Source organism: Hakea prostrata, chromosome 1, assembly GCF_041222555.1.
Source record: "Hakea prostrata isolate BN-2017 chromosome 1, UWA_Hpros_2, whole genome shotgun sequence".
Lineage (NCBI taxonomy): Eukaryota > Viridiplantae > Streptophyta > Magnoliopsida > Proteales > Proteaceae > Hakea > Hakea prostrata.
The window spans coordinates 40,887,636-40,915,047 of record NC_142600.1 but is presented as its reverse complement, the minus strand read 5'-3'; the positions used below and the strand labels follow the sequence as shown (position 1 = coordinate 40,915,047).

Below are 27,412 nucleotides of genomic sequence, written 5' to 3'. Positions count from 1 at the left end.
CTGTTTAACTTAAACCTTCCAAAATTTCCCAATTATTTTTGTATTCAAGCTACGTGGCATGAGTGGATTGGTAGATAGGTGGGATTTTCCCTTTCCGCGCCAACTTGCTAGTGCCAAGCATAAATCCAATCTACAAAACTGCAAATCCCTCAGTTGGACAAAGGCCTTCTTTTCTTTGTGGTCTCCAACATGTTGGCATTGTCATGCAACGCCTCCGTTTATTCTCTGCAGCCACGCAAGCCTTCCAGGGCTTTGGTTTCAGTTCGTTCGAGCTCTATAGTGTCTGCTACTTGGAACCATAATCATCCCTTCGTTCCAGAGGTGAGAGTTCTTAGTTTCGTCGTGCTCAACTCGTTTACCATTTCATGTTAGAACGGCCAAGCTCCCTCTTCCTCCTGAAATAATCCTGGAAAATTCCTGTAATGCTACAAATTCAGTTTAATTTGGCACAGGATACCTAATATCTCTTGCTGACCACTCGCAGAGTGTATTGATTTGATACTTTGATGCATTTTGTTATTTTGGTTGGATTTCAGGTTGCAGAAGCCGTTGATTCCTTGTATGCGGAGTTCAGAAATGTGGATAATTTTGTGGCGCATAATACCGTCCGCGTTCTTAAAGCTTACCAAAATGCTCGGGTTGGGTCTCATGTAAGTATAAAATTTTGAAGCATTATCCTTGATTGTGAAATTAGGAGTAGTGCAAAATTTTTCAACCTCAGGTTCATCGCAACTCATTTTATTCAAAATGCTGCCAAATATTGCCTCTTGTATTCTATTTGGATTGGATATCTTATTGGGTATACCCTGCAAAACTTCTTTGATATTGTTTTTAAATGTTACATCTCATTGAAGTGCCTTTTGTAGGAGATCAAACCTGCTTAGTACCATGTTATGTCATTTAATCTCAAATGTCAGTCATGTACATAATAAGGTCCTGAAGAGTTGAATAATCTGCTGACCAATAAATGGTCATAGAAGTTTATATGTCAAACAACCACAAACCCTCTATAAGTGGTCCATTTGGTTCTGAACTCATTTGTTTCTGTTACTGTTCCTGCCTTCTGGACTGTAATAGTCATCTTGGTTAGTAATGTTTGTTTTTCTTGTTATTTTTGATGGTTTTCCTTTCAAATATAGTGCATTTTCACATGCACTGCTCTTTTAATTGGGATTTACAACCTCTTCCTTTTGAGTAAATGATCATTCCAATGATTATTTCTTTGAATTGATAGGTCCTTGGGAATCAGGATCTTGTCAAACGAAAAAAAAAAAAAAAAAATATAAAAATTCATCTTTCCTGGAACTTCAAATGGAGGTTGTTACTTGGACAGAGAGACTTCGTATTAATATTCTCTGTTTATTTATAAAATGGTATAAATTTATAGTGGAAGTCCATATTTCGTACACAGTGTTGTCATGTTTAATCTGATACTTGATAATGGCAAAGTTAACCTTCTAAAATAGTTGGAGAAGGAAATTCTTTTTCCTGTCAATGACCTTAAGAAGTATGTCCATGATATAACTGTGTAGTTATAAAACATCCACAATATGAGCCATTGGTGGCACTTGTGCCTGAGCTGCACAACAGCTTTAATAAAACAAAGCAGTTACTGTTGGCATCATCTCTGGCTGTAGTTTCCAAACCTAATTTGGTAGTAAAATGATCATTCCCTTGTCCTTTCTTGATTGTATGCCGATTAATTGGACTTTGAATAACTTGTAATGTTATGCGGGGTTTGGTCCTTTGGATTTGATGATTTGTGAATGTGTGCAGCACCACAGTTTGTTGTCATTACCATGCCATTGGTGCTTCTATTTGATTTTTGATTTTGGTAGCAGTGCTTTCACTATTGGCAAGTTCCTTGGGCATGCATTTTCTTGTTGATTATAGTCGTTTTAACTTTCTTTGCATCAGCACTTTGCAGGGTCCACTGGCTATGGTCACGATGAAGCTGGTGGGCGTGAAGCACTTGACAAAGCTTTTGCAGAAATTGTTGGGGCAGAGTCAGCAATAGTTCGATCACAGGTTTGGAACATACTCTTTATCATTCTGTTAGAGATTGCACTTCAAGAATATGAATGATCTGGTTGACTATTCTTTGTCTTGATTTCCAGTTTTTCTCTGGTACTCATGCCATCTGTTGTGCATTATTCGCTTTTCTTAGGCCAGGGGATGAGGTGAGTCCGTACTAAACACTGAATATCCATATTTTTGTGAGTTTATCATGTTGTCAGCCATCTCGTTGCTTCTTTTTTTTTTTTTTTGGATCAACAGCTTTTGGCGGTTGCTGGTGCTCCTTATGACACATTAGAGGAAGTTCTTGGAATTAGGGACTCTCAAGGTCTTGGTTCACTTAAAGATTTCGGGGTGAAATACCGAGAAGTTCCAGTTAATTACTCACTATACTAAATACTTCTTAGATGTCACTTAACCTTATGTAGTCTCCTCACCATCTTTTCCTTATTTTCCCTTTTTTCCTGATATAAGTTCCTGTAACAGCTTGCAGAAGATGGTGGACTTGACTGGAATACACTGGCATTTGCTTTGAGACCGCAAACAAAATGCGCCCTCATACAGAGGTCTTGTGGCTATTCTTGGCGCCGTAGTTTGAGTGTAAATGAAATTGGGAGAGCAATAAAGATGATTAAGGTACACCATTCTAACATGGGCTATAATAGATGGTTAAAAGTTTTTTGTTTATTTATTGTCTATTTCCCAATTAACTCTTTGCAAACAACGGTTCTGGTGGCTCATGAAGTGGGTCATTGCAATCGGGGATTGAGGTATTGGATGAGGATATGGCTGATGCACTATTACTTGCTTAAGTCTGCTATTGCATAGGCTTAAGGATTACATACCAAGTTAGAAATGACAATGCTGCAGTTATGTTTAACTTGGAACGGAGGTGTTGAAACCTTCATATGTTTAAAATCTTAGAGTTCTTCCGTGTATGTAGTTTGATTGCCTTTTTTTAAGAAGTTTCCTCATGCTGTTGCATATTCTGGTCCTTTGTCTGGCATCTTGCTTTGACTGCATTTAGTAAACATATCTAAGAGTTGATACCAAGGATCAAGATCTTGGTTTTGAGATTCATCCCAAAAGAACGATCTTGGTTTTGAGAGGCTGATCAACCAGCCATAAACCGATATATGGTCAAGATGGGTTGAGACCGTGGATTTTTGGGGTAAAACTTGACATGTGACGGGCTCGTCAAAACTTGTTGAAACTACGGAAATTGGGTTGTTGAAATTGGTTAAAATTGGTCATGAATTGGTACTTATTGGTAAAATTATTGAAATTTCAGAATATTGTCAAAACTTTTCAGAACCAAGGACTTATAAAATAACCCATGGTTTTGTCTTAGTTTCTTGGAAAACCGAGGTTTAATCAAAATTTTGGCCCATCTTAATTCAAAAGTTGAACCATGGATCCAATGGATATCTTGTGGTCTGAAGCCAGGGGTGGTTCTTTCAAGTTCTCTTACAATTGTTAAGGATCTCCTTCAAGTTCAAATCTCTACCAAAACAAGCTGCAGCCTAGGAGAACCTGAAACAATAGTGGGTTTGATCCATCCCAACCCTAACCTTTCTTCCTCTAATCCTCTAAACCACCTATCTCCTAACATCCCAACCATCCATGGCATCATCCCAATTTCCCACATTCTCCACAGACCATCCAACCATTAGAAGCTCCACCAATTGCCTCCATTCCAATTGGAGAGCTCAAACCAAGTCACTGCCCTGGCATTCAATGTCGATCCTATCTTTCATTCCATCTTCTAAAATCATTCCCTAACCTCAAAATCTACACAGCACAAAAGCCAACCATTGAAACAGCCCCGAATTTGGATTGCGTACTTTCTTTCCATGTTAGGAAATTGATCCAGGCCTGTTGCCCTTTCTTGCCACCCAAACCTAGATTCCCACCTTAAATTCTCTCTTCAAGGACACAAAACCCCAATCCTAATTTTTCTGTCAATCAAGGTCAGCACCATTCCACCATTGGAATTTCAAAGAAACCTGCTTTGTTACTTCTCAAGATCAACCTAGCCTCATGCTAACCAAATCTTAACCTTGAAAACATGACATTGCAAAATATTGCACCTCCCTGGTGAGTCAGCTGGAATTGTCTTCTTACCTGAAAAAGCTGGAATCTGTAAACTAGGTGGGTGCTCATGAATATCAGTCTTAATTGTCACCGGATATGCTCTAGCTTCCCCTCTACAACCATCACAAACATTGGTAGATCTACTGTACTAGTAGGATGACATTGACGAGCACAACACCTCTCTTTTAGTGTGCCTAGGTCCCCCACAGTCAATTTGTCTAGGCATATTTCTGTCATCTCCATGGGGTAGCTCTTGGCCTCTACTACCTCCATGCCAATCTCTCTAGAAGCTAAGAAGAAATAATAGATGGATCAAGGGAAGAAGCAGGATCTTAGTTTCCTCACTATGCAAATAACTGCACACCTCATCTCAGGAAGTGGAAACCTACCCAAGACTTTTTTACAGATGAGCTCACACTTGGGGTTTAATCCCACCAAGAATAATATCTCACTCCTCCTCAAGAGCATAGAACAAAATTTACTTGCGAAATTTCCACCGAAATTTTCCATTTTGGAAAATGCGAAACGAAACTCATGAGGACCGAAAAAAAGTCCTCAGTTTCGACCAAAACTGTCGAAATTTCGTCGAAACTTGTCGAAACCTGTTGAAACCTCGAAACCTGTCGAAACTTGGTTCAACTCAGTTGGACCAGCTGGTTCATGAGGAAAAAAAATTACCAAATTTCGTGGGAAACTTGGGAAATTTGGGAAATTTCATGGAAACTTGGGAAATTTCGTAGAAACTTGGAAAATTTCGTGGAAACCTAAGAAATTTTGTGGAAACTTGGGAAATTTTGTGGAAACTTGGGACTTTTTCCTGTAAATTTTGTAGCTTTTCCATATTTTCAATTTTTTTGTTTATTTCATGTTTTCCCAAATACCCCCTCCATCAGGACTTCCCTATCCCAAGTGTGTATTCCCTCAGGTTGGTTATCTTAAGCATATTGATGACCAGACTCATAAAGTTACAGTTGTCGATTAACTTGACAACCATAGACATAAAATGTCATGGGATGTCTATGTTCATTGGTTGGAGGAGAAGATGTTACAGGCATAATACTACTCAACTCACAGGATGAATCCACTCTTGGCACTCCTCTTAACACTAAGTTGTATTTTCCTTTTATTGTCAACTATTTTGAAGTTAGAAATTATATATTGAATGTTATGTGCTTAAGTAGTTAAGTTTATAATGTACTTTTTGGACAACTCTACATTGATGTTATGTACATTGAATGACATATCTACATTGATTTTTTTAGCAAAATACAACAAATGTATTCTTTATACTCTAATTAGCTTAAATACAGGATCCTACCCCAAAATACTCTCTAAAACCTGTCGAAACTTGATGTCAAAACTTGTACGGAAAAGTCCTCGGTTTCCTCGAAATTTCCCAAGTTTCCACCTAAGTTTCCCATTTTCACCCGGTCGAAACTTGAGTTTCCCTCAAATTTTTTACCATGCTCAAGAGTGCATTAAACATTTGCTTCATCCTCTCGGTAGATAGTTGAAGATCTTTGTAGTAATGGTACTTTTTCCAAAGACCAATGATGGTATCATAAAACTCAGAAATAGACTGATCCCCTTACTTCATTGTAATGATCTTCTGGAGAAGTTAATATACCTTAGCCAAGTCACTGTGAAGGTCAAAGGTTTTAGAAAATCTATTCAAGATTTCCTTGGTGATGTCCTTGGCTTCATAGAGAAGCTAAGCCCAGTCATAACCATGGAGTTTTCTGTCTCTCATTTGGGATATGCAAGGCAATCTGGAGTGGGGGCCTTGATGGTTCTTGTGACATGCCTTAGCTTCCCCCTACTCTGAAGGTAAAGCTTCAATGAATATGCCTACTCTAAGTAGGTTGTGTTATCTAATATCACAAGAGTAATGTGAGTATTGGGGTTGTCAAAAGTCATTTGAATATGAGGAGCATTAATTGAAACAGCTTTGGTAGATCCATTAATTCTAGAGATGATGAAGAAACATGCTAACAAAGTAGGATGAACACCCAAATGCAATTGGAGCCTTTCAGACATTATAAAACACAGTCCAGGTATGAAAAAGGCAAATATCTGAGAGAAAATCAACTCCACCAAATCCTTCTCTGCTTGGCTTCATTGTACAACCGGTAGGATGCTTAACCAACCATAAAATACCAGCCTCAAGCAAACTAAAATGCCATAGAATTATTTCTCATACAAAGTATGGCCAAAAAAAAAAAAAAAAAGAGAAAAAAAAAGCTGACGACAACTTGAAATCAAGGGAAACTGAGTTGGGGAGCACCAAATCATAGGAGCATGGAACAAGACCATAAGGGTTACATAGTATCCTTGGGGGATCAAAAGGAGCCAAATTTCAGCTGGCTAAATGAAGGAGTTAGAGGGGAAATGAAAAAGTCAAAGCTCACTGGCTGGAAACATAGCCAATGCTGGATTACTTGAGTTGGTTTTGAATGGCAATGTCTTCAAAGGAGTTGCTCCTTTGGTATCTCCATGGTCTCCATTCAAGCTCTTTGCCAGATTTCTTCAAACATTTTACATGAGAATCCCTTGGAACCATTTGAGATGTGCTTTAATACCGATTTGGAAGTGAAGAAATGTAAAGAACAATGAAAGAGATGGGAAAAGAAGGTTGAAGAAGACGGGGGAGAGGAAGAGAACATGGTGGAATGTTGTGTTGTGACTCGTGAGTATCATCACAACACTTTCATATATTGCTCATGACAAGAAAAGGAGATTCCATCCTTTGCTCCCTATGCTAATATGAGATCTAGCTAAAGTGGGATAAAAGGAAAAAAGTAGAGTAACACATTGCATCAAATTACAAACTTACAATATAATTTGTACCTCAAAGACCTTTATGAACTCTAACACTACCCTCGTTATAGGCCCATTAAATTGGCAATTTGGTATAGAAACAAAACCCATTCGATCAAATGCTGAGCTTTTATCGAACCCACCACAAGCTTTATTTCCCCTAGAACAAGCTTACTTTTACTGATTCATCTGCATTGCTAAACCTATCACATCCCCCTCACCTCCAAAAAAAAAGGAAAAAAGAAAAAAAGAAAAGAAAAGAAAAGAAACTGTAAGAAAAGAAACTGTGATGCCAAGAAAACAATCATCATGTTCAGATTGACCACCTGGAAGGGGATATCCTATGCAGGTTTATAATTGTAGGCTAGCCTTTCTCTTCAAACACTGTAAATTGGTGGATGATCCTTTTGTATTATGCGCTGTAAAGTGTTTTCTTCTTAATGGTGAGTTCTGTTGTGGACTGATTGGATATACACAATCCTGATTGTATAGCACTGCAGATCACCTTAAATATGTCTGGTCATTGTGTTAATTTTGGTGATACAGGTTCAGGATCCAAACTGCTTGGTTATGGTGGATAATTGCTATGGTGAATTTGTAGAAAGCATGGAACCTCCTATGGTGGTAAGTGCTAAGTAGCGGGAAATTTTTTCATCCCTTCCATCTGTAATGAACATAACAGCATCTTGCTAATGCTGGGTAGGGTGCAGATTTGATTGCGGGTAGCTTGATAAAAAATCCAGGTGGAACTATTGCACCATGTGGTGGATACATTGCAGGGAGGCAAAAGTGGGTGAAAGCAGCAGCTGCTCGTCTTTCTGCTCCAGGTCTTGGAGTGGATTGTGGCTCCACCCCTGGGGATATAATGCGAGCTTATTTTCAGGGCTTGTTCCTTTCACCCCAAATGGTTGGAGAAGCCATCAAGGTACAGCATTGATTGCTTCATGACTTGAGTTTGTCTGCCTGTTTCTTATATTTGGTGATGAGTTCTTTTCCCTCCCATCCTTTTCTCTGTTATCAGGGAAGTCTTCTTATTGCTGAAGTCATGGCATCTAGAGGATATAAAGTACAGCCTCTTCCTCGAGTTCCTCGCCATGATACAGTCCAGGTTTCCTCAGACTCTGACCTTTGTTTAAGATTCAGTGCGTGCTATGATGAGTATTGTTAATTAGTGTGTGTGAGCTCAGTTTTTTTATTTTATTTATTTATTATTTTTTTTAAGGAAGTTTTCCGTTCTTAGTGACAATGAATATGATGCCTTGCATTGAATGGTTGTATTTTATGTATGCCAGAGTTTTGTAGCCTCAATAGGAATATAGGATTGAGGGCCAAGCACAGGATCTTAAATCAGAACCTGCTTGAAATTGGACTACTAGGGTTTTAGGGTTTCAAAAATAGGGATTGGAAGTCGGGTTTCTGCGTTCCAGATTGAGCTGAAACTTGGTGCTAGTCTGAGAGGGATTTAAGGGAAAGGTAAAGGGTTGCCCAAAATTGTCTTATGTGTCATTGCCATTGTGAATGAATCAAGGGGAACACAAGCTGCAAGGAAAGTGTTAAAAGCTAAACTGCAATTTTCACTGCGAAGGCAATAAATATGTAGATGTATCCTCCCCCCCCTAAAATCGGGCCCAAAACCAGACCCAAAAAGTGCACCTAAGGCTGACCAAATACCCCAGGGGTATTCTCGTCATTTTTCAAGCCCCTCTTTTGGGGCTCAATATGGGTCCCTATTTTGCTCCCACAATCCCAGGGTCAGGGTTATAATTTTTTATTTTATTTTATTTCTGATGAGTCAGTTAAGAGTTATAGTCCATTAAAGTTTGTGCTGAGTTGTTAGGACACTTTTTTTTTAATTTTAGAAAACCTTATCTTAAAGTGGTTCTATACTTCTATTTTTTCCAACAAGTAGAATGTCATCCAACATGGACATGGTAGCGCAAAAGTTTGCTACCCAGAGGTAAATGCACAAACACTTGGCATATCCACATCAGTTTGGTGATTTCCCCCCCTCACTAGGTCTTTATATGTAACTATAAACTGCTTCACTGTCCTTGGAATTTGGAAATAAATGATTGAATTGCTGGTGCATGGGTTCTAGCTAGTTCAACGGGAACATTCTCAGAAGACCTTCAACTGTTAGGCATATCTTCTCTAAATTTTGAGCATCATCTCCACTAAGTTAATAGCATTACTCATTATTAATTTTGATATAGTTTATTTATTATTTACGTAGGCAAGAGTTATCATGAAGGGATACAATTAATCTGCTACTTTTCAGGCAGTGCAACTTGGAAAACGTGAGCTTCTACTTGCTTTCTGTGAAGCTGTACAACGAAGCTGCCCAGTGGGCTCTTTTATCAAGCCAGTTGCTGGTCCAACTGCTGGATATGCATCAGAGGTTTGTCCATGTTGGCTTCTTACACATCTTGTCTTTCTTCCTTCTTCTTTGTCTTCATTTCCCTTTTTTATTTTTCCAATTTTTTTTTTAATAATCACTTATCCAAAAATCTCAGGTTATTAGGAAGGACTACAAGTACAACACCATCATCATTAGGGGTGCAAGTTTGGCCCTGATGGCCCTAACCCGCCCTAAGCCCTCCCTGAGCCCGAATAGGGCTTGAGCTCAAGATTTTGGCCCTAAGGGCTGGTTAGGGCCAAAATATTGTGGCCCTGATTAGGGCCAAGGGCGGGCCTGGGATTACTCTTTGGCCCGTCGGGCCTGTCCCAACCTGTCCCTAATTTTTGACCTTGACCCTAGCCCTGATTTTGGCCCTAATCATGGCCCTAATTTGTTCCTGGTGCTTGATCTCAATGAATTAGGAACATGGACAAGGATAGGGCCAATTAGGGCTAAGGCCAAGTATAGGGTCAATTAGGGCCACGGCCAGGGCCTAGGGACAGGGCCGAGACAAGGCCAATCAGGGCCAGGGATGGGGCCAAGTATAGGACCAATCAAGGCTAGGGACAGGGCTAGAGACAAGGCCAATCAGGCCAGGGATAGGGCCAACCAGGGCTAGGGACAGGGCCAATTAGGGCGGGAATGGGCTTGGCTTGGCCGTGTAGGACTTAGGGTCAGGGACAATAATCATTGGCCTTGAATTAGGGTCAGGGCGGGAATGAACTTAGATTAGAATATATAGGGCTGGGCTTGGGATTTTGCAATCTCAAGCCCAGCCCGACCCTGTTGCAGCCCTAATCATCATGCACATAATGGCTAAAGTAGAGAGGCTAGGCTGCAAGAGAATAACACTAACACTCAGACATAAAATTAGGACTGCAACGAACTCATGCACCGAAGGTCAGCAAAACTCCTGGGACGTTTTTCATCCTCTGATGACTGACTGTTGCAGTTGCAGCAGAGTAGTATTCTTAGCAATCACTGGGGTTCTCAGCAGCAACTAATTTCTGTTAGATCTAATTTATGCAATAAATATCAGATTGTTAGTCAGGTATTATTGGAAACTAGGAAATAAAGATGAAAGGGTAACATGGTGTATCGAGTCCTCACCTCTTTGGAATCTCTGTCAATAAAAGCATCTTGCAGCTCTGGCAATCAAATGACTATTTCTTGCAGCTCTCACAGTTAAACAACTACTTTTTTTCATCCAACCTTTGGCTGTTAAGACTTGTGTGTTTTTTTTATAGATCAATTACAACCTAATGCAAGTTCTAGAAATAAATAAAATTGAAATGTTAGTGAGGAAGTAATACCTAAACTGTTTCCAATTACATGATGGAATAATCCTATTAGTAATTAATATTTGACTTACAGCCTTCATGCAATAGCATAAAACTGCCTAAATTTAGGACTAAACATAGGGAGTAGTTGAATAGATCACCCAATATAACCCAACTTGATTCCTTGTACCAGTTTTCAAACTTGATCTTAGCTGCTGGCCATTATCTCCTAGAAACATTCTCACTAAAGCTACCATGGACCCCACAGAGATTTACAAATAGCCTTAGTTCTGCAAGAAGGAAACTATCCATCCAATATCTCATCCCACAACCTTGTGGATATCCTGAAATATCTTGTATACTAGCTGGTCAATCATCTTCTGTTGTGCTGATGTGACCGAGCATTGTCCAAACCATGGTCCTGGTACATGACCAATTCTACATGACAGGCCCTCACAGGCAATAAACTGGGTTGAGATAAGAGGAGAACAAAAAAGAATTAAAAAAAAAAAAAATGAAGAAACAGCAGGCAGAAGGCCTGGTTCTTCCTTTTATGGCTTCGAACAAAATTTCCGGCCCCCAAACTCTTATTAAGCATTATGTTTGAAGTTTAGATCTCCAACTAGTATGCTGTGTGAGATATTTTATATAACATAGCTTCCCTTGGAACCCTTCTACCTTTGTAGGGTTCTGAAAAGAGGTGAAGACCGAAAACTTAGCTTAGTTGACTCTCAAACCAGAGATACCAAGCTTTGATACCTAGTTTGAAGTTTGTGCTAGATATATTCAATCAAAGAAGCAAGGGTTTGCAGCTAGGGAAAGAAGGTTTGAGAAGAAGAAATGAGAGAACTTTCTCTTACCTATTTCTTTCAGTAGCAATAACATTAATATTACATGAGCCTCCCTGAGGAGGTAAAAGTAAAAGGGGGAAGTTAAAACTTACTGCGACTTATAACAAAACAGCAATAAAAGTACCCTTGTAATACATGAACAATCTTACAGCATCAATCTCAACTACATTCTTATCTATATTGTGCTGACTAATATTGCTTTGAGTTCATGTTATTCTTTGCCCACTCTTTGTGGCGGATAGTGCCAAATCCATCAAACTCCCACCTGGCAGACAATAGTAATAATACTGATAATAACGATATAACAATAACTGTTTGATTAGATAAATAACATAGTTTTTTCTCTAACATCAGGAAATTGACAAAACTGAGTTTCTTCGTTATCACTATTACAACGAACCTTGATGAGGCATGTCTGAATTGTCATGAATTAGGTAGTATTTGCTCATGGAACCTTTATTGACGGGAGTACCAGTGAGCTTTCATGCGACGGGCCATTGAGGGAACCATTCTCAGTGTTCTGCCAGGTGCGTGTTTCACTTATAGTTGTTTTATTTCTCTGGTCAAGGATTTTGTGGGAACTGAGAAGAAGCATTTCTTTTTCTAACTTTTTCTGTTGAGCTACTCTCTCTGGGAATGTTTAGTTCTGAGTAATTGTTGTGCAAATACAAAAAAGTTAAATGTTGGGAATGCATATAAATACTTTATCAAGGCCAACGAAGAAAATTTTCTTCTGGGATTCTTTTTTTGGTGTGTTTTGAACCCTCAGAACCATCCAATCAGCGTCATATAGTTTTACTGTCCTATATAATTTACATCTGAGGCTGCGTCAGCTGCAGTCTGCCTTGGCGTCATTGCACCCAAAAATTTGGCTCACCTGCCCAAGATTTTTAGGGTTCAAGTAAAGTTATACTTTGACAACAGTGGCCATGGCCCTGCTCAAGTGTTAAATTAAACTTTATCTCAAGTATGTTGGTCATCTTATATTACATATATATGTACAATGTTGTTTATTAGCATTGGTCTAGTAGTAGCTCCGTTAAATGATAAGGTATGAAAAAGTCATTGGGTAGCATGGCCACATTCAATGGAATCCTTTAAATGCTCTTGTATGGAGAGACGATTTAATCCAAGTTAGGGGCAGACCTAAGATAACTTTAAGAGAAGTGGTGAGAAAGGATATGCATAGCTTTGGCCTTGTATCTAGCATGGTCTCTGATAGGCCTCTCATAACTCGGGTGTACAAGCGTAAGAATAGAGGGAAGAACACAATATCACCTCCAGTGGTAGAAGGGGACAAAAGTAAGGAGCAGACAGTTGGCAACCTTCTATTGGACAACAATCATTCCCTGCTCACAGCAGTGGTGCAGAGGAGACAGTCCAGGTGGCAGGAGATAAGTGGGAAGAAATGTAAGAGTTTGTTAGGATTGTTGGGGTATGTAGGGGGGGAGGGGAGGGAGAGAGAGGCAAGAAGAAAGTAGCAAGCAGTGCTTGTGGGAGAGGGAAGACCTCTTGGGAAGGCTTTGGGTGTTGGAGTTGTTCTTGCTATCAGGGGAGTGTAGTTGTTCTTGCTGTTCTTAAATTAACTATCTGCTGGTACGATCAGCTTGTGTTCATTAATGTTAACTACTTGGCATTACTTAATGAATTCAGCTGTTGCTCTGTTGTTGTTCTTGCTGTATTGAGATTAAAGTAAGGCAGTAGTAATTTATCTTTCTTCATTATTCATGAATCCAATGGAGATTAGAGTGAGGTTTATCAGTCTCAAATAGGGCTGATTGCAAATATGGAATGCAAAGATCCGTGTAGCTGACCCTATATAATTGCGATAAGGCTTCTTGTTGTTGTTGTTGTACAATATTGTTTATTCATACAATAAAAAAGTTACAATTAAAATATATTTTATGTATGTTTCCAAAAGTAGCTTTTCATCAACTAGCCCAGAAAGTCTTAGTCTTGATAATCCACCTTTTTTGAGCAATATGAAGGCCTTCTTTGGTCCAACTGGCAACCAGATGGGAAATATTGTTAACTTGTGTAAAATTCACTATTTAATATTTTGACCATCTTACAGTATATATAGAATATTTATTACATGTAAGACTATAAATAGAAATAATAGATTCTATTCCTTAACACCCTCCCTCAAAGTCAAGGGCCCTTCAAGAAGCTTGAGTTTGGATCGTAAAAGTTGAAAACGAGGACTAGAGAGACCTTTGGTGAGAAGATCTGCAAGTTGCTCTTTGGTAGATATATAACGAACAAGAAGATCCTTTTTAGCAACCTTGTCACGAACAAAGTGGAAGTCAACTTCAATATGTTTGGTGCGAGCATGAAAGACCGGATTGGCCGATAAGTAGGTAGCACCAATGTTATCACACCATAAAACAGGTGGAGAAGTGAAAGAGATTCGAAGCTCAGATAGTAAAGACTGAATCCATGTCAATTCCGTGGTGGCCAAAGCAAGACCTCGATACTCACTCTCCGTACTAGAACGAGCAACAGTGGACTGTTTTCTAGATTGCCAGGAAACAAGATTGTCACCAAAGAATATAAAATAGCCACCTTGAGACTTTCTATCATCAAGGCAGCCAGCCCAATCGGCATCAGTGTATGCAGCAAGAGACATAGAAGAAGAGGTTGTGAAGTGGAGGCCAAAAAGAATAGTTCCTTTTAAATACTGAAAGAGCCTTTTAAGAGCTAACCAATGCTCCTCAGTAGGAGCTGCCATAAATTGACATAACTTGTTAACAGAATATGAGATATCCGGTCTGGTAAGAGTAACATATTGCAAACCACCAACCAAACTGCGATAAAGAGAAGGATCGGTCAATAGCTTTCCTTTGGAAGAAAGATGAGAGGTGGTGATAGGTGTGGAAACAGGTTTGGCGTCAAGCAAACCAGCCTTATCAAGAAGACCATACACATACTTTTGCTGAGACAACAAAATTCCCTTAGAGTGAGGAATCAGTTCAACCCCCAAAAAATAATGAGCAACCCCTAAATCTTTCAAGGCAAATTCAGCAGACAAAACATCAAGTAAAGATGAAATGGCTTTTGATGATGGGCCAGTAATAAGAATGTCATCCACATAGACCAACACAAATAGAGTATTAGTGAGATGATGACGAATGAAAAGAGAAGAGTCCGTCTTGGAGCCCTCAAATCCAATTTGGATGAGAAAAGTACTTAATCGATGAAACCAAGCTCTAGGGCCCTGCTTGAGACCATATAAAGAGCGTCTTAACTGGCAAACATGATTCAGAAAATGAGGATCCGAGTATCATGGGGGTTGTTGCATAAAGATGTCTTCAGTTAAATTGCCATGTAAAAAGGCATTATTCACATCTAGTTGACGGATTGACCATTGACGAGAGACATCAAGAGCTAAAATGATCCGTATGATAGTGGGTTTAACCACGGGACTAAAAGTTTCATCATAGTCCAATCCATATTCTTGAGTATACCCCTTTGCAACTAAGCGAGCTTTATAACGTTCGATGGAACCATCAGACTTACGCTTCACCCGAAAAAGCCATTTGCAACCAATAATCCGACGATTCATTGGAGGTGGAGTAAGAACCCAAGTGTGATTAGTCAACAAAGCATTAAATTCAGCATCCATTGCTTGACGCCAAATAGGATACCGAGAGGCTTGACTATAACAAGTTGGCTCAAGATCACTAGAGATGGAAGCAACAAGTGCAAAAGGTAATGGATGGCGAGTGGCAAAATAGCTTTTAGGTATTTTAGGAACTCGAGTCCCATCTTGTGATCTAGTAACCATGTGATGAGTTCGTTGTAAGGGTACCATGACCCTAGTGGTCTCAGTAGGCCCAGTCAAAGAAGTAGACACATGCAGTTCAGAAACCAAACTAGAATTACATTGACCACAATCCAAAAAAGGACCAACGGACTGGTTAGTGGGTGAACCAGTAGTGCTAATCAAACGTCCAACAGATGTCTCAAAACCAGAATTTAAAGTCCCATCAACATTACATGTAGAAGTAGAAAGCCCATCAACATTACATGTAGAATTAAAAAGCCCATCAACACTACATGCAGAATTTAAAAGTCCATCAACTTGCTGGCTAGAATTATTAAATCCATAAAAAACAGTGGGTAAATGTCCATTAGAAACAGTCCGTCCATTTAAACATACAGGCCCAGAAGAATATCTATGATTACAATGGCTAGCAGAACAATTATTGAATGCATCACCATGAGAGGGCATAGAGCCAGCAGAAACAGAGGTGTGTAGCAGGCCATCAACAGCTCCAATTTTACCTGTATCAGGAGCTAACATGACAGCAGTATCACTTCCATCAGAAGACCTACTAGTGGTGTTAGAAGGGCCAAAAACAGCAGGAATTGGCTTATTAGTAGGAGGAAAAATGGAGGAACAAGGGATCAACAAAGGATCAACATCAGAAGTAGAAGAAGAAGAAGATGCTAAACTGGAAGCAGAATGAAAAGGAAAGAAATTTTCATCAAAGATAACATGTCTAGAAACGATAACCTTCCTAGTTTGAGCATTATAACACCGATACCCATGATGTTTGGAACTATAGCCAAGAAAAATACAAGCGACTGATCTATAGTCCATTTTATGACGATTAAAAGGCCTCAACATAGGATAATAGCAGCAACCAAAAGCACGCAAGAAGTTGTAATCAGGTGAGCGATGAAAAGCTTGAAAGAATGGTGAAGCAAACTGTAAAGCAGCAGTAGGTAATTGGTTGATAATAAAAACAGCAGTATGAAAAGCATCCCCCCAAAAACGCAATGGAAGACCAGAGTGAGCTAATAATGAGAGCCCCATTTCCACAATTTGTCTATGTTTTCGCCCTACCCTACCATTTTGTTCAGAAATGGGGACAAGAAAGACGATGACGAATGCCAGAAGAATGAAGAAAAGTAGAGAAACTCTGGAACTCTCCACCCCAGTCAGACAAAAGTTTTTTAATAGATGTGAAAAACAGATTTTCAACAAGAAGTTTAAAAAGTTGAAAAATGTGTAAAGCATCAGATTTATTTGCTATGGTATAAAGCCAAGTAAATCGGGTGTAGTCATCAATAAAGGAGACATAATATCTATGTCCTTCATTGGAAGCAACATGATAAGGACCCCAGAGATCAGAATATACAAGTTGAAGAGGACCAGAAGTATGAACATCACACTTATGAAATGGAAGCTTATGAGATTTTCCAAATTGACAGGGAGCACAAACCAAAGAAAACTTAGTACCAACAGAAGGCAAGGAATAAGTACGTATGACCCTACCAACAGTAGAAAAATTAGCATGACCTAAACGTAGATGCCAAAAATTAGGAGTGGCACTTACAACAGACAAAGCCATAACAGTAGCAGAAGAAGATGACACCATTGGTAGGGAATAAACTCCATTATTGACAAGCCCTGTGAGAAGGAGGCGGCCCGAGCAACGACCCTTAACATAGAAATAGTCCCCATGAAATTCAAAAAATACATCATTATCAGTAGCAAACTTGTTAATAGATAACAAATTTTGAGCAGCCGTTGGGACATGAAGAACATTAGTTAATTTGAAAGAAGAATCACCAACTTTAACACTGGAATGCTTGATTGACAAACCTGATCCATCTCCAATTTGCACAGTATCAGGGCCAATATATTCAGAAGGTGAACTAATAGCATTCAAATCAGAGGTGATGTGGTGAGTTGCACCAGAATCTGGCAACCACTGCATAACCGATCTTGAAGATCCAGCAACATAAGCATGAGGATTTTTAGAACCTCTAGAGAAAGGAGGAATAGCACGACTTTGATAATGAGAAGGAGGACCAATGTATCGCTGATAACAATTCTTAACATGATGACATACTTCTCACAGAGTTGACAAAATATTCCACTAGTAGAATGACCACCACGGCACCCTCCCTGAGTTTGAAATCTATCAAAGCGACCATATTGAAAACGAGAATTATTGTGAGGTGAATAACCAGAATTTGACCGAGAAGGACGCACACAAGAAGCCATATTGAAGGTTGCAGAAGAAGAGGCAGCATGTGCAGAAACATTAGTCAATTCTTGCAAAGCAGAAGCAAGGCAAATTTCTTCATAGTAAAGAAGACCTTGCAGATCAGCAAGACGAACAGGATGTTCTCTGGTATTGATAGAGGTCACAAATGCTTGATATTCAGAGCCTAATCCAGCGAGAATGAAAGAATCATATCAGGATCTGAAACTGGCTGAGACCCAAGACTGAGAGAGTCTGAGATTTTCTTGATCTTGAGAAGATACTCAGACATTCAATCGGATCCTTTCTTTATACCGTGCAACGGCATTCGTAGTTGCATTACTCTTGCCTGTGAAGCAGAGGCATAAGCAGAAGATAAAGCCTCCCAAACAGTAGCAGCAGTTGACATTCCAAATTTCCAACAACCTGAGAGTGAACCGCCTCCGTGAGAGATGAAAGGATCCTGCCAAAGAAGATAATCTGGATTTGCAACAAGCGGTTGTGAAATTGAATCAAGAAACGGTGGAGGACATGTAGAAGAACCGTCAACATGTCCATTAGGCCAGAACTTCTCAAAATAGGCAAAAATTGAGATCGTCAGATGAGAAAATTTTCAGAGGAGAGTTTGATATGAAGAAAATGTTGAATATTAGTAAGACCAAAGAATGATGAAGAAGAAGAGATAGGCGATGGAGGAACAGAGAAAGCGGTAGCTGATGGTGCAGGAATACCAGGTGGAACGATTATGGAGGTGAAGGAACCGAAGCAAGTGGTGGAGATGGAGATGAAACCGAAAATGGTGGAGGCGGAGGCGGAGCTGGAGCTGGAGATGATGTCGAAGCAGAAGCCATAAGATCTGAGAGCAAAAGACAAAGAACAGAGACAAGAAAGAAGAACAAAGAAACCCTAAATCGTGATTTCAAGATTTTCCCAAAAACCGAGTTTCAAGAACCGAAAAGAACCAATCAGAAAAAGTAAGGTCCACAAAGAACCGAACCAGCGAATGATACCATGTTAACTTGTGTAAAATTCACTATTTAATATTTTGACCATCTTACAGTATATATAGAATATTTATTACATGAAGACTATAAATAGAAATAATAGATTCTATTCCTTAACAAATACCCCACCCTGATTAACTAGATTTCGAACTTTGGCTTCCATCTCTATTATATTGCTCCCCATGTTAAGACTTTAATCTTTTTCTCTGAAAAATTTCATTGATGTTGCCTTAAGTTGGTTGAATTGAACTTTCAACTGTTAAATGATTTAGTAAAAGTTAGTTTTTTACTTTTAACTTTTCTACTGGGTCAGTCTAGGTGTTGCAGAGTAGACTTGGTATATTGGTCAAGACTCCTGTATTTATTTTAGGAAAAATATTTGTGGGAATATTTGATTTTACTTGTTTCTAGATTCTTGTATTCGCTTTCGCTAAACTGAAGATTGTGGAATGTCTGTGTGAGGGGGGGGGGGAGGCTGAAACTTTTACAGCTTTCCTCTCTTCTTAATTTTTCTTCTCCATTCCTCTCTCTATCTTGTCTCACTCGTCTCACCATCTTCCTTCTGTGGTTCAGTTTTTATTTTTTATTTACTGCTGTGTAACATGGTATCTGAGAGGTAAAACTCCAATCTAGTGTTGGAATAGAAGCATGAGTTTTGAGAGTCATCTAAGTACCTCCTCTTGCCTACCACAGCCTTGGTGTTCTGTGTTCAATTGAGAATTAGCAACATGATAATGAGAAAGAGTGTTTCTTCAAGAAAGCCTGATTCTACCCTATGAATGGCTTCAACGTCTGGATATATACTATGCCTGTGACACTAGAATTTGAATTTTCTGCTGCTTCAAGCCTTATACTTGCACTCAGATCTGCTACTTGATGGAGGGCCTTGAAGCCTACTCTGATTTCTGTCAACAAGTGTGCTCGTCCATGGATGACAACTCCAATGTTGACGGTCCTTTTTCACTGCTTTGAAGCACAACCAGGGTATTAACGCCAGGAGAATTTGACAAAGGGTTTTTGAATATTTAACCATCCATCAACAAGATGTTGGGCCAAAACCAGTGCCTGAACATTGTTCCTACGACTACAATGCTCAGAGTCATCAAGGCTCATCTAATTGGTACCACGTGAGGTCTCATTCTGCTCAAGAAGAAAATTGACGCTTTAACGATGCAATTTGGTTAGATCCTCAAAAAGATAATTTCTACAAAGAGAATGGGAACAATCATGAAAGATTCCTCCGTTGCTCTAACTGAATTTAAGTATATTGCAGGAGAGAATATTAAATATGTTGTCCTCAAGAACATCAAACTGCGATGTTTTGAAAGTCAAGGCATGGCAGGAGAATGTTGCTGGTGTCAAGCTTCCTGAATTTGAGTACTACCCTGATGTTGAGACCAAAAATGATTTGACTGGATTGGCTGGAGGTGGTCAGCAGATAAAGTAGTATCGTGCTGCTTAAGTTAAAACTGCTGAAGTTGTTGTTGAGCTTGTTGCATCACTGCTGACTTCATGTTTTACACTTGATGAGGTGATGAAGACTAACAATTCGCTTCATTTTTGGATTCTTTTTTTATGAAATTTGTGCTTTTGATCGTATGTAGTGCTACACGTGAGACGGAGACTGAAGATGTCTATTTGTAAAGGAGTGACAGCTGTAGAGAGTAGAACAGCTGTACTTATACTAGTATTTCTCTATAAATAGGTTGTAATGTCTCATTTATTATTGATTGAAAACTAATTCTCACATGGTATTAGAGCGTTTCTTGCTCACACAGATCCTGGTTTTCCTCTTTTTGTCTTTTTCTTGAAACTTCTTTTCACCTTTTTCTTGACACTTTCAACTTTTCTTAATTCTTGCAATTCAAGAGAAGGTTATCTCTTCAGCTCTCTTGTCTTTTTCTTGCCTTTCTCTTGAGTCAAGAGTACTCTTTATTGCATCCTGTAGCTTTTCTCTTGCATTTGTGTTTCTGCAAGTCTTCTTCGTCATGTCTCAGAGTTCCTCTGTTCCACTGCTTGTGACTTTTGGAGCGACCCCTGTTATGTGCTTAAAGCTTACTTCAACTAATTACTTAATGTGGAGAGCTCAGATCTTGCCATTCTTGCGTGGTCATAACCTTCTAGGTTATGTTGATGGTTCTTTCTCTCGTCTAGAAGCTTCTGTATCTGTGGATTCTAGCGGTGTTTCCTCTGTTGATGCTTTTGTTGAGCACTGGGATAGGCAAGATCAATTGATCCTTGGATGGATCGTTTCCTCTCTGTCTGAATTCGTTTTGCCTCATGTTATTTCGGCTATAACCTCGCGTGATGCCTGGCAATCTCTCTCAAATGTGTTTTCTTCATCTTCTCGGTCTCGTATTCTACATCTGAAGAATCGTCTCTTCTGTCTGCAGCGAGGTTCGTCCACCATTAGTGAATATCTTCTTGAGATCCAAACCATTGCTGATACGCTTGCAACTGTTGATAGTTCTGTGTCTAATGAAGATTTAGTTCTGACAACTTTAAGGGGTCTTGGTAACGATTATCGTGATTTCTCAACCTCGATTGAACTTCGTGCTGATCCGGTGAGTTTTGAGGATCTCTTTGGACTTCTTCTAACACATGAGTTGAATCTTTCCTCTGTTTCATCGCATGCGCCTGTTCTTTCTGCTCATTTGGCCACGTGTGGTGGATCTGCTCGATCCTTCTCTCATTCTGGTTGCAATGGACCTGTTCCGTCTAATGGTCGATTTACTCATTAGAATCGTAATGGAGGCCGTGGTTATTTTGGCTGACGTGGTACCTATCGTGTCGTGGTGGTCGCAATTTCAGGGATCGTAATTCTGGTTCTCCGATTCCACGAGCTTATTTTGATCGGCCTACTTCTCGAATTGATGGTTCTGCAACTGATTGTTCCTCTTGTAACTTCTTGAATGAGCATCGACAGATTTGTCAATTGTGTGACACTGAAGGTCATAAGTCGATGAACTGCCCGCGGAGGTTTAATCACGCGTTTGTTGGTATTTTCTTGGCCTCTTCTGCTCTAGTTTCTCCTCAGTTACTCTTTGATAAACATGTCTGGGTTTTAGACAGTGGTTCTAATTGCCATTTATCTGCAGATATATCCAATCTTGCTCTTTGTGAGCCCTATAGTGGTTCTGATTCCATCACTGTAGGTAATGGTCAACACATAGCTATCTCACACATTGGGTCTACTGATGTTTTTACTTTGGTCATACTTTTCTGCTTCGTGATGTTTTATTTTCTCCTGATGCTCATTGTAATCTACTTTCTATATCAAAATTCTCAGCTGATAACAATGTCTATTTTGTTTTTCATGCTACCTATTTTGAAATCAAGGTCACTATGGACCATCGGACAATTGTTCAAGGCCAGACTAATTGTGGTATCTCCTTGCTTCGTTTGGATCTTTCTTCTACTTCTATTGTTGCTTTCACCTCTCTTCGTGAATGGCATTGCAGGTTAGGACACCCTGCTGTCCAGAAAACTATTTCTGTTTTGAAATCTTCTAGTATTCCTTTTACTGGATCTACTACATTCAGTACTTGTGTCTCTTGTAATTGTTCAAAGAGTCATCAGTTGTATTTTCCTAGATCTCTTTCATTTAGCAAAGGTCCATTAGACTTGATACACAGTGATCTTTGGGGTCCAGCACCCTGTACTTCTTTTGATGGATTCACATATTATGTAGCCTTTATTGATGATCATACTCGGTATACTTGGCTCTTTCCATTAAAAAGGAAAACTGAATTGTTTTCAGTGTTTGAAGCTTTTAAGACTCAAGTTGAAAATTATTTTGGGACATCCATTAAGCAATTTCAATCTGATGGAGGCATTGAATTTAAAAAATTTGATTCCACTTTTTCGCTCTTTTGGTATTTCACATCGTATATCATGTCCTCATACTCCTGCTCAAAATGGAGTAGTTGAGCGTAAGCATCGGCATATTGTGGAATTTGGGCTTTCTCAGTTGTTTAATGCTGGCATGTCTTCCACATTTTGGTCTGTTGCCTTTGCTACTGCTGTTTATCTTCTCAATAGGCTTCCAATTGATGCTCTTGGTAATATCTCACCTCTTGAGGCTCTGTTTCATACCAAACCAAATTATAAGCATTTGAAGATTTTTGGCTGTTTGTGTTTTCCATGGCTACGGCCTTATGCTATGTCTAAACTTGAGCCGCGGTCAGTTCCCTGTGTGTTCTTGTGATATTGTTTACAACACAAGGGTTTACAAGTGTTGGGATTCTTCAGCTAGACGGTTGTTTGTTTCTCGCCATGTTCGTTTTGTAGAACCAGTTTTTCCTCTGAAGACAACAACTATTTTTGATGTTTCTGTTGTTTAGTGGCATAGTCCAGAAATTTCTGATGTAATTGATGATGTAATTGATGATTCATCATTATGTTGTACTTCCCCAACCCCCTCATCATCACTTTGTAATAGTGCTACAAATAGTGCAACACAACCCCACCCCCAACGAGATTCCTTGGGTTTGACTTTTGAGCCATCTTTAGAACCGTTTTGGTTCATTGGGACTACAGTGGACCCTTCTTCTGAAATTATTTTCCCTCATGGGCCTGTTGCTTTGCCAAATGGCCTCTTGGCATCTACTTTAGCTGAGCTTTGTCAGCCTCAAAAATCTTCGGTGCCTGTAGCACCAGCCTCACCAACTTCTGCTTTACCTGTGCCATCTGTGTCTGCTAATCCGGCACAAGCCTTGTCTGGACCATGCTTGCCCACTGTGTCATTACCATCTTTGGGTTCTTCTAGTCCAAGTCAGCCTGCTGGCTCCAATCATCCTATGCAAACACGTTCCAAAAATGGTGTTACTTGTCCACGGACACGCCTAAATCTTGTGGCTGCTAGCATAAATTCAGCGGTGCCCACATGCTCTACCAAAGCTCTTAAATCTCCACAATGGAGGGCAGCCATGTTAGATGAATTTAATGCGCTTCTTCATAATGGAACATGGGATCTTGTTCCTTCATTCTTGTCTCAAAATGTTGTGGGTTGCAAATGGGTTTTCCGCATTAAGCAACGGGCGGATGGCACAGTTGAGCGCTATAAAGCTCGCTTAGTTGCAAAGGGGTTTCATCAACGTCCTGGTTTTGATTTTCATGACACGTTTAGTCCCATTATTAAGCATACTACTATCCGCGTTATTCTTTCCTTGGTAGTTACCAATAAGTGGCCTATTCGACAACTTGATGTGTCCAATGCCTTTTTACATGGTGATCTTAATGAGGATGTTTATAAGAGTCAGCCTCCTGGGTTTGTTGATCCACGCTTTCCTGATCATGTGTGTCATCTGCACAAATCTCTCTATGGACTTAAGCAAGCACCGCGGGCTTGGTTTCAGAAATTAAGTTCATTTGTGCTCTCCCATGGCTTTGTAGGCTCCAAGACCGACACCTCTTTATTCATTTATCACTCGTCACATGTGGTCATATACTTTCTTGTATATGTTGATGACATATTGATTACCGGCAACAATTTATCAGTTATTTCTTGTCTTATCAAAGCGTTGTCTACGGCTTTTGCTCTCAAAGATTTAGGGGATCTTCATTATTTTCTTGGCATGGAAGTTACCCACTTCTCTGATGGGTTATATCTTACTCAGCAAAAGTATATTTTAGATCTTCTTCATCATGCTCAAATGCACACTGCCAAACCAGTTCTCACCTTGATGGCTTTTGGCACACCACTCTCGGCTTCTGATGGCATTACTCTGCTCGATGCTACTGAGTATCGCCATACAGTTGGCGCCCTTCAGTACTTGACCACCACTCGTCCCGACATTAGTTTTGCAGTTAATAAAGTGGCACAATTTATGCACTCTCCATCTGATGTTCATTGGATTGCAGTGAAATGCATTTTGCGCTATTTTTGTGGTACTCCTTCTCATGGTTTGTTTTTTGGGTCACAATCGCCACCTACTCTAGTTGCTTACTCAGATGCAGATTGGGCGGGCTGCCCTGATGATCGTCATTCGACGACATGTTATTCCATTTTTCTTGGCCAACATCCTATTTCATGGAGTTCTAAAAAGCAACCTACCATATCTCGATCATCCACAGAGGCGAAATATCGTGCGATTGCTACAGCTACTAGTGAGGTTCTTTGGTTGTGCTCCCTTTTCTGTGAGCTTGGGATCTTCTTATCGGCCTCTCCTCTCTTATGGTGTGATAATCTTGGTGCAACCTATATGACAGCCAATCCAGTCTTTCATGCTCGCACCAAGCACATCGAAATAGACTTTCACTTTGTTCGTGAGTTGGTTGCCTCCAAACAACTTGAGGTTCGTTACATTCCTACAATTGATCAGATTTCGGATATCTTCACTAAAGGACTGCCCAAGTGACAGTTTATGGCTCTTCAGGACAAGCTTTGGGTCATCGACTCCCTTTGCTTGAGGGGGCGTGTAAAGTAGTGACAGCTGTAGAGAGTAGAACAGCTGTACTTATACTAGTATTTCTCTATAAATAGGTTGTAATATCTCATTTATTATTGATTAAAAACTAATTCTCACACTACTGCAAGTAATTTTGTCTGGATTTGATGGACTCACGAGTGAGTTTGATTGTTGTTGGAGTGCCGTCTTAGGGATAGGCTTTTGTGCAGTCATTAGAGCTGCACTTCTATGAAATTTTTAAGTAGCCATGGGAGTTGCACTTTGGTGAGATTTTTTTTGTGCATGCATTGGGGATGCAATTTGATGGGCTTATATGTTGCCATTAGGTGCTACATTAATAGACTAGTCTCTTGCCGCTAGATTTTACATTTTGAGACCTTCATTGAGAAGGATGTTTGATGTTTCTGTTGGTTGCTATGAAAACATGGATTTATGACAATTTTGATTGGAGTGCTGCTTGAGCTTGCTGGCGTTTGACTCCAACATGGTTCAAGATTGATGTTGGCTTTCTAATTTATTCTTGCTCATCCAAGCTGGAGTTTTCTTTTGAATTGTGTATACTCCTAGTTGAGGGGGAGTGCTAGAATTATTAGTAAAAGGGGAAAGAAAGGATCTCGAGATTATCACTTGAAGCCAATCCTGAGATGCCCTGAAGTTAGATTGTATATAGGAGTTTGAATCCTTTTTTGTTTATGCTTTTAATTTGTTCTAAAGACTAAATATAAGGCTTATTCGTTGGAGTCTTCATAAATTAGGAGGTGAGGCTCCTAGTGAAATTGATCTCTTCTCTCTTTCTGCTTTGTCTTCTTTTCTATTCTTCATTACAATTGACAAGGACAAAGTACTCTAATTTGCCTACTAGAAATATTTAACTATCATATAGGTTTAGTTATATGATGTTTCTATGCACTTAATACTTTTCAGTATTATTAAGGTATATTTCCTTAAAGAACAAATGATAATCTACTCTTGATGGGGGAAAAAGTTAGGGGAGAAAAATAAGAATTTTCAGATAAACTTGCCTTCTAAAGTTTCTTCATTATTTATTTATTTATTTTCAGCAGGGTGGGGGTGTTTGTTGAATAAAAATTAAGTAGAATTCACCTCCATCTTGGTTTCTCTTGTTAAGTTTTGCCTGATTCATCACATGCTTCGGCCAGCCACCTCATGTGGAGTTCTATGTATTGGGTTTGTGCGTTAATAAAAAAATCCATGCATATTTAAACCTTTACTGATTGAGTATATATGGTGCAGGGTGGTACCCACTGGACGCAGTGGGGACTAGTTCTTGGAGAGGTTTTGAAGTTTGTATAATCCACAATGAACCTGGGAGAGCTACCAGGTACTGTTTTGACCTTCATTCCCCTGGATAATGTGCTCCTACAAAATCTATGGAAGGCTGTTTGTTTGAGCTATTTTGTGGTTTGGAAGAGTCCATTTTTGAATGTTCTCATTACTCATTTTTGAAAGCTCGTGTTACTGCAAATGGGAACTCAAATAGACAATTAATCTTCAATTCTGACCTCTCATATGGTCACAGATTTGAATCCACTTCAATATTTGGTTCAAGGTAATAAGATATGCCTCCTGGACACTTTTGTACTCGACCAGACATGCTGGATTAGTAGTGCAAACTATAAAATATCTTAATGACCAATAAGAGCAAGAAGAATGGTTGATTTTGACAGGTTCTACCTGGTAAATTTTTATTTATGGTGGCATTTCCTCCAAACCACCCCTTCCCCCTTCCCTCTGAATAGCTCCTTAGGAAAGGGGTTGCTAGGCTGCTGGTTTATGTTGTGGAGGATAAAATTTCTATGTATCTACAGATGAAGTAGATGAGGTTATCAAGATGTGAGGGTTTTGTCTGGTTACAAGTATTGGAAACAAGGAAAATGAAACTAATTTGCAACATATACAAATTTGTGATCATGATTATGTAACTGACCTATAGTCCCACCCAATGTGTCTATCAAAATGGAAGCATCAAATATAGTAACTGAACTCATGCAAACTCGATGCTTCTTAATTGAATCCAAAGGCTGTGGTTAATTTTGAGATTTTAACCGATAGTTTTAAGAAATTTAAGCTAGTTACACAATCATATTGTAAGTGCGGATTTGGTAACACTTCTGTTTATTGTTTTTGGTGTTCTTCCGTTCTAGTGGAACAGGAAAATGAAATATTCTAATATACTGATTTGTTTCTATGTTCTAATGAAACAGATTGGGCTCTTTTTTGTGCTGGAAATAAAGGTTTTTGAAACACCGAAAACCTTGTTTCATTGATTTACGATGTTTTTTTTTTGTTAGTTAGTGAAAAAAATTTGACTCCAAATAAAAGTCGATTCTCAAAATTTCTATTAGAGGCGCAAACAAAGAAGAGAGATGAGCAAACACGAAAAACATGTTCTTCAACATCTTCTACCTTTGCCTCTAAAAATAATGTATAGGCTCACAAAATACCATTTTATGGTTGCGTGTTTTGTTTTGACACCTAGTCATTGGAGAAAGCTTAGTATAATGACTAAAATTATCAATGAA

General features: G+C 39.3%; 1 protein-coding gene and 1 pseudogene across 1 annotated transcript; both read left to right on the top strand.

Moving 5' to 3' along the window:
- LOC149028958 (uncharacterized) lies at positions 1–26,954 on the top strand. Its single transcript, XM_089139660.1, has 12 exons — positions 1–321; positions 537–650; positions 1,918–2,028; positions 2,118–2,180; positions 2,278–2,391; positions 2,503–2,652; positions 7,474–7,551; positions 7,631–7,852; positions 7,949–8,035; positions 9,206–9,325; positions 11,891–11,983; positions 26,124–26,954. Exons 1-12 carry the CDS (start codon positions 190–192, stop codon positions 26,181–26,183), a joined length of 1,344 nt encoding a protein of 447 aa, XP_088995786.1. The 5' UTR covers positions 1–189; the 3' UTR covers positions 26,184–26,954.
- Positions 19,504–20,038, top strand: LOC149028959 (V-type proton ATPase subunit D pseudogene; annotated as a pseudogene).
- Positions 26,955–27,412: the final 458 nt, after the last annotated feature.